Here is a 16,317-nt window from a genome sequence, read left to right on the forward strand (position 1 = left end):
TCAAGCAATGAATTCCACATCACATAACCTGTATGGATATGAGGAATGGAAAACAGCACCGACTCAAGGCAAACAGTGGCTATAGAATAGATTAAAACCGGGGGGTCGGCAGTAGCAATGGAAATGCTAAGGGACTGCCTGTTCAATTCTGATTTCACTCGGCAGAGTAGAATACTGTTATTCAGGACTGTATAATGCCGTCAGCAGCCACTGCTCTCACAAAACCACTGTTTCATCTCTCATAAATAGGGAAGCGCTCCGTTCAGGTTTTATGGCCCATTTTCACAGTGATCACTATATAATTTTCTGGAACGCAAGAATAATTTAGATTGTTTTTATAACTTAGTAGTTAGTGGCAGGACGACATCCGAGCTCGAAGAAGGATGTGCTCTCCATCTGTTTCATTTACTTCATCCTGTGATCATCAGAGCCTTATGTCATTAACCCATTTATGCCCTTCTTCAGGGCTTCCTTTTGGAAACCGCTCCTCTCGAGAGATGCAGCGTCGGAAATTGAAGAAGCCAGAGCCAAAAACAAAACTAACTTAGTTAGAGGGCATGGGGCGGGGTGGGTTTTTACTCCTGTAACTCTGCTGGGAATGTCACATGATGGATAGAAAATAAAACAGCCTGTGGGACAGGCGGGATTGCACATCTTAATGCAGTGTGCAAAGATATTTACCCAGGTAGGTTTATGATCATGGGAAGGCTCTGACCAATACCTCCTGAATACTGTGCAGCTGAGCAATGTATTCCTGTTGCTCTACCCCCTCCTCTTCTCCACTTGCACTGCAGCCCCGCTGCCTTTATCTGTGTGAGTTCATCCGGCAAGGAGCAGGAGGCTGTCAGTCACCTTTCCCTTAATGAGGACTGGCTGCTCCATCCGCCACCTCCCGCAGTCCCTCACATCTCCTCACTGGAAGCACAGACTCTGTTAATTCCCTTCCAGTCCTCGTTGCTACCAGCCGGAAGGAGCAAGGAAAGAGATTCCATTAGCTGGCAGAGTCAGAGAGTTCTCAGGGCCCAGGAAGCCCCAGGTAACCTGGTTGCAAATAACAACGCCAAGTTAATTGCTGCCTTTCCTATTCCTCTCGCTCCTTTCTCTCCTGCTCTCTGGACTTCCACCTGCTGCTGCTGCTGTAAACCCAGCTGCCTTTTTCGGTGGGGTTCCCCATCTGCTTCTGTTTTGCCCTTGCAGCTCCTCCAAGCTGGAGCACTGCACATGCTCCCACACCCTGCCCTGCCTCTGCCTCTTCTTCCCTCCCCCACCTCTTGAGCTACATGTGAGGCCGCTGAGTGCTTTACACGCTTCCAAGCTGCCTAGCTTCCCCCGTGCTCCCCTGTGGGCAGAGCCGTCCCTAGGGTATGGCGAATCGGGGCGACCGCCCCGAGCCCCACACTTTGGGGGGGCCTCGCGCTTTGCACCAGGACCAGCCAGGAGGCAGGCGGCCCGCACCCCCTAAGGACGCACCCCCTGTGCGGCTAATTGCTGCCCTCACCTTGTGTAGTTCATGCACTCCAGTGCTCCCCTGCTGCCTGATAACCAGCCGCTCCTCTGCCGCCCAGCCCAGCCCCCCCTTTGCAGTGGCCCTGAGAGCGTTGTGTACCAACACACCATGTCCTCACTGCAGTGGGCTGAGCTGATTTCAGCTGGTCTTATTGAAAATCACTTCATGGCCAGCAGACTGGCCCTAGAGGTACAGATTCCTGAACTGCTAGCAGAGTTGACTATTATTCCCCACGCACAGTGGAAAGAGTTGGCAGCAGGGCTGGCGGGAAAACAAGAATTTTGTTTCATGACACATGTTGACATTTCTTTTCATTCTATGGCACGACAAACCTGAGATCTTTCTGAATTGTTTATGAAAACACATGACACGTTCCAGAATAACCAATAACACAGTGGTTAGGCCACTCCCTTCCGATGGGGGCGCCCTAGGTTCAAGTCTCTCTTCCATCTCAGAGAGACTTGAACTCAGGTCTTCTACATTCTATCTGAGCGCCTTAACCACAGGGCTCCGGTTGTCTTGCCTTCTGACCAGAAATTCCTCCGTCAACCAGAGAAATTGTCATCAAAACTCATACATTTCTGCAAAAAGTTTTGGTTTTGATGAATCAACATTTTCTAATGAAAAAACGTTTAATTGAAACATTCCCAGCCAGCTCTAGTTTGAGGCTTCTAGTGCAGCCACTTAATTGCGAGTTTCACTCAGCCTGTGGTGAATTTATTTAATGGGTCACTGCTGAGACTGATAAGCCAGACCTTAACACCCACCTTTAGGATCCAGTCATCCGTTCTGTTGGTCTTGTTAATAACACCACCTCCAAATCTTTACTCAGTCCTTGCTCAGAGCAACGTTAAGTTTCTATCAGTTTTCTGTGGTATTTTAAGATCTGCTCCTGCTCCCACTGAAGACAATGTACAACTCCCACTGCCCTCAGGTGCATATCCTGTCTTAGGTGTCAAACAGGGACTGCTGAATGCAGTATGATTTTTTTCCTTTTGCTCCGTTTGAGGGAGTGCAGTTTCTGGCTGTGTAACACAATCACTCATCAGTCTCATTATTCAGAAATGCACTCAGTGTCCTAACACGACGGAAGAGCATCGCAAGAAACAGTGGCACTCCGTAAATTATTTGCAAAGGATTTAGTTCATTTAGTTGTGATTTTTTTTTTTCCTTTTGAGTCAGAACAATAAAAAAGGCCCAGGTACAGGCTTTGAGCCCCCAGCAAAACTAAATATGCAGACCAGTTATCCCACCCCTTCTACCAGGCAGCAGAATGTCATCAGATACAAATATCCCCTCGCATCGGTCTGTGCCTCCATCCAGCGACCTCTCTTCACAGGCCAGGTGAAAAACGATGCTGTAGAATGCCCTGAAAGTCAGCCAATCTGGGCCTTTTTGGACCAGGGGCACAAGGACATCCCATGGCCCTTATGGAGACCTCTCTAGTATAGCAAGGGGGATCCAGCTTCAGCGCCTACAATGCTACAGATGTGTTCAGTGTATCATAGTGAGAGCTTGTCTCTCACATAGGATGGTCCCAGGCCATCTAGGGCTTTATAGGTCAAAACCGCCATCATAAAATCTAACCGGAAGTTCACAGACAACCAGAGCCGGTCCCAAAGCACAAGTGTCATCATATGCTATATATATGACATGCTGCTCCACACCAGCTCTAGCTTCTGCATCTAAGTTGCCTTTTAGCGTTTGAGCTTTCAGAGCTGGTTGATTCAGCTGAGTGGGATACACAGATTTGGGGCCAAACACCTGTATGTCTGATCAGCCTGTGCAGAAGAGTTTTGAAGCTCTGCAAATTTGCAGTTCTGAAAGGTCCCAGGTATGGCTGAATTGAATCATAGATTCACATGAATCATGGATTCATGACAGATTTGTGAACTGTAAGGGACTGGTTTTCCCCCACCTGTTCCACCGGCTCGAAATATAACATGAAGAACACCAGAAAGATAAAGGTATTTACAAAAGGGAAAATGCTGGCAGGCTTTGTAATTCAGACAAATGTATCAGCTGGCACATCCAGACTGATCAGCAGCTAAGAGTAAGCCGAGGTGTGATTCCACGCCAAGATATATGATGCACTGCAGGGGTCCAGCTAAGATAAATAGGCGAAGCCGACTAGCCTGGCTAGTGTGGAAGAGGAGATTGGAAAAGTACACGAAGAAAAACATGACCCAGAAGTGTATTGACAAGTGCAGCGCGTCACGTGCTTAGGGGCCAGCATGTCATTTAGAAATCAGCAGCTGCTGTGGGAAGCAAATTCTTCATCACTCCTGAATTGGGTTCTGCTGTCAGTAGAAGTGATCTGATGTATGGCATCTGACTCACCTCCCATCTCTCTAGTCACCATGTAAATAATCCGGTCTTCCAAGGCTTCTTGACAATGACGTGAAGTTGTGGTTTGTTTGTTTTTAAAGAGCACAATTGAACGAAGGGGGGATGAAAACTGGTAACCCCACGAGCTATTTGTTTATCCTTATTAATTAATGAATACAGGCATTTGTCACCTCAGGCGTCAGACAAGGCAGCAGCTTTGATGATAAGAAGGTTTCAATCCATCTTCATCTGTTGATAGTAATTGGAGGCCCTTGTCAGAGATTTGGAGGGGATTTATTGATGCGATACCTAGGATTTGCAGAAACAGCTCTTTGGAGGACCTGGCACTAAATCATTTTTGGGTTTTTTTAAAGCTTTTCAGAATTTCTAATCATTTGGGAAATTTGCTTCCTTCCCTTGCATTCAGCTTGCCTTTAAGTGAAAGAGTCAAGAAGGTGATTTTGTGCCAAATGGAATATTTGGGTGGATGAAATGTACTTTGGCAGGACTGAGGGAATTCTCTCTTTTTTTTTTTTTTTCCCTTTTTCTTTTAATTGAGATTCTCCACTGTCCGAGTGTGATAGTTTTCTGTTTAATTGATTCTTTATAGAGAGGATCCTTTAAAAATTTGATGCAGACTGAAAAGAGTAGCAGGGAGCCTTGGTGAATTGGAGTAAATCATATCAGATTTAAACCTCCAATGGCTGCCGATTTACTCTTCATTACTTCTGCTTCATTACTACTGTGCTTTTGTGGGGACGATAATTATAGATGAGGCTGGTAGCTCCTACTATTAAAGTCGCACGGCATTTCCCACTGTAAGACCCTCTTGTCAGTTGCTTACAACTTTACAAGACTTTAACTATATGGGCTGAAATTTCCCATGCTGGATATCTGCCTCTGGTTGATTTTATATATATATATATATATATATATATTGTGGCAGGGTCAGACTAGATGGCTACTAGAGAGTGCTAGAAGGCCAATATATCAGTCCCAGACTCAGTAAGTCCTTTTTCCCCTGGTAGCTGAGGTGGGGTTACTCCAGGTTAATTAACACACCTGGAGCCAATCAAGGCCCTTCCCAGGACTTGTTAAAATCCTCCCCTCCAGAGACAGGGTGTGGCTGGATTGTGAGAGTGAGGGGAGCTACCAGAGAGTGTGTGAGCCAGGCAAGATGCTGTCAAGAGCCAGGAGGGTTTAGGGGAAGTAGCAGAGCGCTGGCAGAAGAGAACCCGGCAAATACAAAGACTGGGGGAGAGAAAAACCCTGCCCGAAGAGGGCAAAGGACCTTTCCCAGGCCTGGAGGCATAAAGGAAGAGATCCTGCCAGAAGGGGAAGATAGACCTGGACATTTGGTTTGGCAAGGAGGCCAGGGCCTGTCCGAGCAGGGTATGGACATTAAGTCGAGGGGCACGGGGAAGTAACCCAGGGAAGCTAGCAGCTTTCCTGAAGCCACAGTGTGAGGCTGCTATTTGTAGGCTCCCTGGGTTGGGGCCCAGAGTTGAGGGTGGGACCGGGTCTCCCCACCCCCTACCAGCCATTCACTGGAGGGGCAAGAGCCCCAGCGAAGCGGCAAGGGTCTGTGAGAACCAGAGAGAGGACTGGGAGCCAGCAGGGAGCGGCCATCTTAGAGAGGCTGTGTTACCCTCCCCCACCACTAGAGGGTGGAAGAACACTAAGGGGTGAAGCAGTTCCCTGACCTACCGCTGGAAGGAAGCGCTGGACCCACCAAGGTAGAGGAAGAGCTTTGCCACTATGTGTATATGTATGTATGTATATATATGCAGCCAAAACAAAACAGTTCAGCCGTTTCTGAGAAAGAGGCTAGCCAAATCCACATTGTTTTGCTCATCTTAAAAAATCCTGGTGCTCTTCTCTTTAAAAAGCTCTGGCACCCCAAGCGTTGGAGCGGGCTCTTTTTGTAATAAGGGTCTTTGTGTCAGAGGCCTTTTGCCTCCCTTGTGAACATCTGCCCCAGTTTGGCCAAATTGTCAGCTCCCAGTTCACACATGCTCAGTAAAGAGTCATTAGATTTTAGCAGCTGAGTTCCCCCAAGATTCCATCCCTGCTGGGCACGCGGCGGCCCAGGGATGAGCAGGACGTTCTCTGCAATTGCAGCTGTGGGCTGCTGTGGGTTGTGTGGGGCCCAGGCACCTGAGCTGAGAGCAAGGAGCCTATCGCTCCTGTGCTCTCCGTGACTCTCCCCCTCCCATCCTCCTGAGCCTAGGCCATGTAGAAGAGGAAGCTGCCGTGATTTGAATGCAGAGGGGACAAAAGCCAAACCTACCTGGGGCTGGTGGGAGGAGTAAATCGGGACCAGGCACTTGGGGAGCTGGAACTAGACTCTGGCAGGGGAGAGGTAGAGGAAAACTGGGATTGGGAATCAGGGTGGGGAAAAACTGGGACTATGTAGGCAAGATAACTGGAAGCAGGAGAGAGAAGCATGTCAGGGACGGGACGGTGCACCGATCCGTGGTGGGGAAACTGAGATTGGATGAGAGGTACGGGGGAGGCTGGGACTGGCTGGCCAAGGAGAGTGGGCATGAGAACCAGCGGGATGGGGGAAAGAGATGAGGGGGGGAGGAGACAGATCTGAGAAACATCCAGGTGCGGAAGGAGCACTGGGAGTGGCTGGCAAAGAGATTGGGACAAAGAGATGGGGGGAGGGGGAATCACTGAGATTGGAACAGGACTCCAGGGAGGAAGATGGGGATGGGGAATGTGGGGGGACCGGAAGCTAGAGTAGGGGAGAGACACAGATCAAGGGAGAAACAGGAAATGGCAGGGCATGGAGACTGGAACTGGTGTAGTGAAGGAGACCGTTGTCTATAGAACCCCTGCCTGATCTGTTGCAAAAATTGTAAGGTGTATAGTGAACAAGGCAGGAGATTGCAGGATGAGAAAGGACACTCCCATCATCAAGGCAGTTGAATGCTGCCTGGGAGAACTGGATTTTATCCCAACCTCTGCTACAAAGGGACAGATTTTTAAAGGAATTTCAGTAGCTAACTCCCACTGATTTCAGTTGACAACGTTAAGAACGGAATCCAGATCTCCCGAGTCCCAGGGTAATGTCTTAACCACAAGACATCCCGCCCACTTTTTCATCATTCTGTCTCTCTTACCCTCTCTGGTTCCAAAAAAAAAAGCGCCCCTGATAGACGACCTCACTCCCATTTGGGTTCATGCTTCAGTTTTCATTAGTACGACATTTCTCACTCCAGGTGTCATTTTGTTGTCCATATGACTTGATGCAAAAAAAAAAAAAAAGAGAGAGAGAGAGAAAAACACTCATTGTTCCAGATTTAATGGAGGACCAAATCAAGGTTGCCAAATCACCCAAACGGGAATGGAGATTTTTCATTTCCCCCCACTCACACAATTCCATGAAAAGAATGTTCTTACTTTCCCAGAACTTTCCCACCCAAGTATGGACCGAAGGTCCTAGGCAGGCTGGGACAGTCCACACTGAAGCCCGTGATGGTGCAGACTCACTGCATCAGTATTCAGATCTAAATTAAAGTTATCTTGGGGGTATGTCTACACTGCAATCCCCCTTTGCCTCTCCCATGGCAGTGCAGATGTACCTTAAAAATGATGCTCTGCAGTTTTGCATTAATTTATTCAACCACCTCAGGCTTGGTTAATGAGAGAGATCAGTTGTTTCAATTTCCCTTCCTTCCTCACACGTCTTAGCAGTGCTACAGCTTTGGAGTTGCCCTGGCTCTATTTCAGTTCTCTGTGCAAAGCATGTCTGAATCACCAAGTACTTTGCCCTCTATCCTGTTGTGCCACAATATATTTTTTCCTTGTTTGGTCCCTAAAGAGCTTTCTGATAGCACTTTGAAAATTAAATATGCAGTATGTTCCAACCTTCTGCACAGCTAAATGCCCCTTGCTGCTTTCATTGAAAAGCTTTAAATTTAACTAGAAGGGTAGCAATTCCCTTTGTTTATAACCATAGTGTAACAAATTGTAACCAATTGAAAACAATATTGGATTGTAAATTTGTATTATGATTGGACATTAAAAGGGTGGCGATGCTTTTCCCCATGGTGATTTTCAGCCCAATTGTTTTGATGTAGCTGCGTGTAAAGTTATTAAGGACATTTACAGTGTAAGTCTTGGGAAGAATAGAACTTCGCTTGCAGGTGTAGTTGCATTTCAGTAATCTGCAATGCTGACTAAACGAGCTAGACAGAGAGCAAATGAAAAAATAAAGAAATCTCTTGCAAAGAAAGCTACTGAGACATGGTGAAGTAAATATCTATATCATCTGGATGGGACTCAAATAGAAAACAACTTCCCCTCTTGACCTCTAGCTTTCTGGTTGCTTCTAATGGTGGCTTCTAATGGTACTACCAGCAGAGAACAAACACAGTCCAATTAAATCCAAGCCATTTGTATATCGCTATCATGGAGATCACAGCAGACCCCGATCCCCCACCCCCGACCCCTCCATCCTGCCTTGGCTGCCATGGAAATGTAATGGGCTTTACAATTATTTTTGAAGGTAAAGTGTGTTTATCTGAAAACAAACAGTTCTCTTTCAAAATAACAACTGTTTTGCAAATCTTTTGTTTCCATTTAGGTGACCCATTTTCCAGACATTCTGGCCTCTCTCCTCTTCACTGCCACAATATTTATGCCCTGTTTAATTTGATTGCTCCATGTGAGGTATTTGCATGGGGAGCATCAGGAAAATAAGTGTTCTGGCAAGTGCTTCCAGTAATTTTTCTGTTTTGCCTCTTCCAGTTTCCCTATGACAGGAATGTTTTTTTTTGTAATGGGTCTGTTGTTATTACGATCTCCCCGTATCAATTATTTCAAATTTCCATTTGCAAAACCTTTCCATGAAAGATACCGCTGGGATCTTTAATGAAAAATGTGACCAATTTTCTGCTCCATCGGTCAAGACTCAGCTTGTTTTCCGTGTAGTGAGGAGCCAGCGTCTCCTGCTTCCTTCAGCTGCATTCCAGAGCTGGAAAGATTGATGAGTTGCAATCAGTTGAGCTGTTTTATTTAAGGTCCTGTCTTTAACCATTTCCCTCTCCTTTCAGGAGGCCATAGTTAGCATCTGGATCCAGTTCAGTGACAGCTCAGTTACTCCACTGGATATTTATGACCCCAAGGATTTCTCCCTTTCTGCCATGTCGCTGGACAAATCCGTTGTCTCAGCCCATCAGAGCACTGCCTTAAAATGGCCAGTTGTGGCAGCGGAAGGTGAAGGGCAGGGCATGTTGATCAAAGTAGACATGATGATCTCTGAAGCCTGCCTGAAGTCCAAGAGGAAAAGCGTCCTGGCTGTGGGCAACGGCAACATCAAAGTGAAGTTCGGCCAAAACGATGCCAACTCCAACATCGGCGGAGATTATGATGCCGATGAGATCGAAAACCATGCGAGCGATCGGCGGCAAAAGGTGTCAGATCAAGAGAGATACGGACAGGATGGGCGATATTATGGGAGCTCTTCAGCGGAGCAAGAGGAAGGCACCGTCAGAAAAGTCAGCACCACAGCAAAGTCAATGATCAAAAACAAAGTCATGAAAAATAATAGGCTGGATGGTGGCAAACTCTCAGATGATGGCCAGCTACAGAACATTCCCATAGACTTTACCAACTTCCCTGCTCAAGTAGACCTCCCGAAAAGCAATGGGGACATGGAGGAGAATGACCTACTGCAGACACCCAGAGGCCTTAGCGATTTGGAAATTGGGATGTACGCTCTGCTGGGGGTCTTCTGCCTGGCCATTCTTGTCTTCCTAATAAACTGTGCCACATTCGCACTGAAATACCGGCACAAGCAGGTTCCAGTGGAAGGACAAGCCACCATGACGCACTCCCACGACTGGGTCTGGCTTGGAAACGAGGCGGAGCTGCTGGAGAACACAGCGGACGTGTCACCTCAGCAGGACGAGCACACCACTATTCTCGACCGAGGGATGAGCTATGAGGAGAGCAACCACCTCCTCAACGGCAGCACCCAAAAAAACATCCAGAGCCAGATCCACAGGCCTGCTGACTCAGGGGGGAAGCATGGGAAAGAGCAGAAACCGGAACCTTTGCATTCCCCTACATCCAAACGAAAGCGGGTAAAATTCACAACATTCACCACCATCCCACCCGACGACGGTTGTCCCACCGTCAACTCTATCTTAAGTAGCAATGATGACGATATTAAATGGGTGTGCCAGGATATGGACCTCGGGGACTCCAAAGAGATAAGAAACTACATGGAGAAGTTCAAAGACAAAATGTAGCTTCTGTCTGGTTTTCTGGGTTTAGCCACACCTTGATGCCTTCAGTTCTACAGTATATATTGGGACAGAAAAGGGGAGGAGGAGTAGAGAATTAGTAGGGGGGAAAAAAGGCAGTTTCTATAATCAGGGAAAGAAATTGGCCAAACTGTCCATGGTTTTGGGTTTGTTCGTTCGTTTGTTTTTCTCCAACAGCTGTTCATGGATTTGAGCGGTAAATGGAATACAAATAGCAGAAGGGAGTAGGAAATGGATTGACCAATATGAGGAATGGCACTGTGAGGTTGTGAAAATGTATCTGATGGGTCAAAATAATAATGATATTACAAACAAGGTACCAAAAAATTTTGTTTTTAAAAAAAGTGAAAGTTTATTAATAAATAAGACAACCAATCACTTGTTTATGTTTGTAATAAAGCATCAGAAATACGGAAGTATGACCCAGGAAGAGATGTTTTAGAGTGTTATCCAAGCAATTGCTTCCTCTTCCCTCATCTGAAGTGAAGATATGTCCCGGACATTAAATATGGAGGAGAAAGAGATTATCTGGGGTCTTTTGTTTGGTTTTTGGTTTTTGGTTTTTTTAGTTGCCTTGTGCTGGAACTGGACTATTTTCCATCCCTTATAGCTTTCTTTAAAATGAGTCTTTTTAAAAAACATATGAATCCAGTAGATTCTCTCTGGACCAAAAAATAATTGTTTTTCTAAATTAGCTATAAATAATCTTCCTTGTCATTTGAAGAATTCAGAGGATTAGCATAACTAATAATTCCAGCATGGTGTCTCTTCTGAAAGCATGAGTTTCGGCTGTTTTGTGCTAGCTAGAAACTTGTTTTGTTTGGGGGAAGATTTAATTTTGCTTTCAAGTGTGGGTTGGTTGGTTGTTTTTTAAGTTTCCACAACCAAAATTACCATGTTTCACCAAGGGAAGGAAGGTGCTGTTCTATGTTTGCATTTAAAAATAATAACCAATAGGAATGACTAGATGGTGCATATTTACTGTATATAAGAACAAGACCATCAAAGCCCAAATATATGCACAGCCTGATTTTTCCAAGTCAGTGAATTCATAATTTGTTCTGTATTTTGCTCTGTTCATTGTTTCAATGCCACCAGTTCTCATGGGGGATGGGGAGGGATGCGTGAAAGATAGGGAGGGTACTTACAAATATAAAAGTAGGTTGTCCCAAGCCCATTTTTTTTCTTGTATTAGAGGAAGTGGGTTTTTGGATGGACAATATTAGTTTGGTGAAAGAGAAATTCAAATGTGAAGGATCAAGAGATAGCTGCAACTACTTTATTTTTATTCATTTCCGTCAGACCAGCACGAACTAGAAAATCTGTTAGATTGAAAATCAGCTGTTTTTAATAACAAAGTGTGAGTTCAGCAACGCATCAGAAAAAAATAGGAAATAAAGGGACAGCCCGTTAGTTGGAATAAATGGATGCAGTTCCATCGATTTCAGAGTCAATTTACACCAAATGAGGATATGGCTCAGAATCTAAATGATGGGGGGAAACCACACTCAGAAAACCTATTCATAATTCAAAAGAAGTCCTCATGTCAGATCTTTTTGGAAAGCAGTGTTATGTCTTGCCTGCGAGCAGGGAGCTCTTGCATTATTTGTCAACCGCATCTTTACCCGTTGATTCCACTACATTTTTTTTTTTTAATTACTAAGCTCAGTAGGTTTCTTTTAATTTTTTTCTTTATTTGGACAAAATGGACCCTGCCACTCAGTAACATAGAAGGACGTTTTAACAACATATGCCTAGTATGCATTGTAGACTGAAAGAATGTAATATTTATTTATACATGATATACAAATTGTAATTAAATGCTTTACATGGCTTGACAAGTTAACCTCTTTTGGGGGGCTTTTTGTCATTTTTTTAAAATAAAAAACAAAACAAAAAAATCCACCCTCCCTTGGCCTAATTGCCCTGAAAATGTATAAACTCCTTTTTGAAGAGAGAATAGAAGAATATGGAGGTTTTACTTCTGCCTCTGACTCTTTTGTTGTAACTATTCCCCTTTCCCAACCCACTCCATGGTGATGATGATGGATGGCAGGAAAGGACAAGAGGCAGGCAGATTTTGTGGCAGTGTCATTATTAATCATGCTCATCTTCATCACCAGCATGACCAGGTCCAGAAATCTTGCTTCTGACATGTGCAACTTTTTTGCAGACGGTCATGAGTAATTGTGCTGCTTCTGTGGTTGATACGTGGGCTCGGATGTAGGTACATTGCATTGAATAATAACGAACATTTACAAAACACCTTTTATTCCAAAGGAGGAACCCAAAGCACTTTACAAGCTAAGCAAAGTGATACATCAACCATACGCGGGGACTCACTGCGTCCTACCTATGAAATGCAGCCACCTCTGGGGCGAAACACCACAGAACTGCAAATCAGAACAGTTAAGGACAGGAAGAACGATACCCAATTGGAAATCCTGGCAGAATGTAGATAGGCAGAATGTTACTACCCAAAATGTATTTGGCCAGGATGTTTGCAGAAAGTGCCAAAGAATTGTTAATGATCTGAACTAGGCAGGAACTGTAATTTACATCTCATGTGAAAGATGGCATCTCCAGCAACACAATGCTCCCTGCTATTTCCTAGGTTATTGGTTCAGGACTGGCTTGAGATGAGCGCCACCTACTTAATCATTGGCCCTAGTTGCTTCTGAGTCAGTCTGACCCAGCTTAGGATCTAAGATTTGACAGGATCAGAGCAGGAGGTGGTATCTCCGTATAATAAAAATAATACCTAGTTCTTCTAGAGCTCTTTTCATCAGTTGATAACAACATTAAACTTGGCTACCAGAAGGAAATACAGCTTGGAGTATATAGTCACCATGAGTGGGGCAGACTTTATTTTAGGGCCAAATCCAGCCATTTTTAGCAGGCACAGGCTGTCTTAACTAAATCATTCCATTCTGAGTAAAGAAATTATTCCAGTTCCTCAAAAGGTTCAAGTTCATTAAAAAACAGAAACATTTTTTCATGGGAAATTTTTTTTAAATTTTTTTTTTTTCAAAATTTCTTATAAAAAATAATATATCCGGACCAGATCTAACACATGCAGTGTAGATTTTTACTGAGACACATGTTTGTGAACTGCTGTGCATCTCAACTTAGCTTTGGCTTCAGACACACTTTTTTTTAGTCCCTAAGAAACACACACATCTTTTGTAATCAATAGGACTCTTACCATTTGTTTCATGTAAAGCACTGAAGTAATCAAGGCATTTCCATTCTGTTCACTGGTTTTGAATGAAATGCATATTTCTCTGTGTGCCCCAGATTTGGAATGTGACTGGTTTTGTTCGAAATAACCACCCTCTGGAAAAATTGACTTCCCTTTAGTAATGACAATAATTCTGGCATCTACCAGGCTAGTATCGATCAGACTCTTGGAAAGAGGTTTTCCGGGATGGAGAGTCATGTACCCGGCTTTCCTTTATCAGCCTTTGATTCACTGTGACACCTCAGTCACAAATGGGTCTCTTTATGGCACCTCTGAGCACATGTAGACATTCTAGCTAGATTAGGTACCAATACCAGAATGGCAGCATGGACTTCAGCACAAGCTAGGCATCTGAGTACGTACTCAGGGTCCCAAGTGGACTTGTAGAGGCTTCACTGCTATACCCACACTAGCTAGAGCCACGCTAGGTCAGGTGTGTCTACATGGGCTGCAGTCATCCCTCTGACTGCAGTGTAGACATACTGACAAGCTGAGAGTTTCAAAGGGGGTTAGGTTCCCAAATGCCATTGACAGTCCATGAGAATTAGGCACCTGACTCCAAACAGCCCCTTGGAAAGCCCCAGCCTGTAGCGTGGACGTTTGCCATTCATAGGGAAGTGGCACGTTACACTGCAGATCACAGTGGACGTTGGCCGCATAACTCATCACGCGGCTAGTTTACCCCTTGGGGTCTTTTCAAGGCCATAATGCTCTCCACGCCGTTCCCAATCAGTCCTGAACATGCAGCGCTCCCTGAACTCAGGACATCACAGAACAATGAGAAGCACCAGTACAAGGCACTTGCTGGAATTACATGCGTGCTTTAAATTACAGCTCGGAGTTTTGCAACAAAAGATCATAGGGTACGACTAATCCGGCTGCTGAGGGGAGCTAAAATAAACATGTGCCCAGCTTTTAATTTTTTCCCTCTTCTTAATCCTCATCTTTATTTGCCACCTGATGGAGTGACAAAGTAGCAACACTGGGAATAGACGGTGCTTGTCTGGAGCATGCAACACAGCCACTCCCCTGGGAGGAGTGAAAAAATAATATCCAAACAGCAGAAGAATGTTTTATGACAACCACGTGCAGTTACCGCTAGCTGTTCTGAGCTCACGGGTTTTCAACCTGAGGGTCACGACCTTTCTTCAAATGAGATGTGCAGGGATCTTAAAAAGCATAGGAGGAAGGGGCCTGAAAGCATCTCTGTTTTAATAGGGGGTCCTGGCATAGAAAAAGAACTCCTGGTTTTGTTTTAGCTTCCGGAGCATAAATGTGACCAGTAAATGAAATGCATAAAATTCACTTCAGGCAACTATGTAATTAGTGTCACGAATAGCACGTTTGGGGCCAGATCCTCAGGTGGCGTCAGTGTGAAATTACTCGATGGCATTATGTTGATTGACACCAGCTGAAGAACTGGACCTTTCTTTATAGATCTCTGTGGAGCTGATGGTAGTTGTGGGTGTAAAAGGCAGCCCGCCCACCCGCCCGCCCGCCCCGTGAATGCTAGGAGCTGCTGCCATGTGCCTGGGCCTGTGTTTTATCTGCAGCGTCCCTGCTGTTACAAAGGAAAAAAGCACCTTGGCGCCTGAGTCCTGGTAAAGTAAAAGTTAAAATGTGAGGCGAGCCTGCATAACATTCACCCTGCTTGTGTAATGAGGCGGGGGGCAAGCCCCTGCCATGCTGCTATTGACATGGAAATAGTCACAATAAGGCTGCCCCTTTCCAAATCCTCCAGCGAGCACGTGGGGCTCTCTCCCCTCCGCCCGCAGAGATGCCTCCCGGAATGCTACTGAAGATCAGGGAACTCTGGAAATTCCTGTCTCACTGTGAAGGTGGATCTGACCTTTTCGCTCCTTTTTGATGCCTGAGTCCAACCCCCTGGGATGAGGCTTCACACCCAGAGCCAGACACCACGCTTCAGCACTTGACTTCAAGTCCCCCCAGAATTTCCAGAGAACAATGTTAATGCATGTGATTCAGGGGCCCAATCCTGTTCCCACTGTACTCAAGGGGAGCTTTGCCATGGACGTCAGCGGGGAGAGATACTCAATAAGGACCCAATCCAAAGCTCTCTAAAGTCAGTAGGAATCCATCCATTGACTTCAACTGGCTTTGGATCAGGCCCATAGCTTTCAACCTGAGTAGTCAGTCCTGCAAACCGCTTTCTCACACAGGAGCCTGAAGGGAGCAGAAGCTTCTCCAGAGAGGTGCAGGAGCCGTGAATAGGGTCCTGATTTTATAGGCACAGTACCGATATTTGTGGGGTTTTTCTTATATAGGCACCTATTGCCACCGTCCCACTTTTTCACACTTGCTGTCTGGTCACGATAGTGAGCTCCATTTAAAGTCACCGTGAGCTAAGGGTTCCCAGCCCTTTGCAGGATTAGAGTTCTGAGGTCCTCACTCACATGCATGGCCCCATTACACTCCAGGGCCTAAAACGTGCCCCTTAGCCTGGAATAGAATAAAAAGCCCATGATGTCTCAGGAGTATTGTCTCTGTCCTAAGGGACCCAGCTCTTTTCCAGTCAATGCTGCTCGTAGATTTTAAGGCCAGAAGAGACCTCAAGTCTGATGATCTAGTCTGACATAAGACAGGTCACAGAATTCGACCCAGCGCGTCCTGCATTGGGCCCAGTAACTCGTTTGTCTCTGTGGTGTCTGTCATGAAGGGAAGCTTTATTTAAAGGCCGGGGGATGGGAATAAAACAGCAAAAGAGCAGCTCTGCCATCGCGTCCCATTTTTCTCTCGCTGTGGAACGTCGGGCTTTAGAGACTGATGCAGATGCTGAAATTTTTCAATTTATCTTCCGCTGACCAAAAACTCCATCAAAAGCCATTTCTGTCAGAGCAGCGTAAATGCTCATCTCGGCAGGGAGGAAACTGCCAGGCTGTGAAATATCATTTATCTGAGAAATTCACATCGGGTCAAATGGCGAGATTTCCGTTTCTGAAGCT

The 16,317-nt window shown here is 45.5% G+C and overlaps 1 protein-coding gene across 2 annotated transcripts in view; it reads left to right on the forward strand.

Moving 5' to 3' along the window:
• TMEM132C (transmembrane protein 132C) overlaps nucleotides 1-12,004 on the forward strand; it is a 272,979-nt gene extending 260,975 nt beyond the window's left edge. For both annotated transcript variants that reach the window (XM_067539743.1, XM_067539742.1), the window contains exon 9: nucleotides 8,899-12,004. In XM_067539743.1, coding sequence (XP_067395844.1) covers nucleotides 8,899-10,098 — 1,200 coding nt within the window. In that variant the 3' untranslated portion in view covers nucleotides 10,099-12,004. The remainder of the gene's footprint in view (nucleotides 1-8,898) is intronic.
• Nucleotides 12,005-16,317: the final 4,313 nt, after the last annotated feature.

Source organism: Emydura macquarii, unplaced genomic scaffold (assembly GCF_026122565.2).
Source record: "Emydura macquarii macquarii isolate MOO-44397 ecotype Brisbane River unplaced genomic scaffold, CSIRO-AGI_Emac_v2 contig_554, whole genome shotgun sequence".
NCBI lineage: Eukaryota > Metazoa > Chordata > Testudines > Chelidae > Emydura > Emydura macquarii.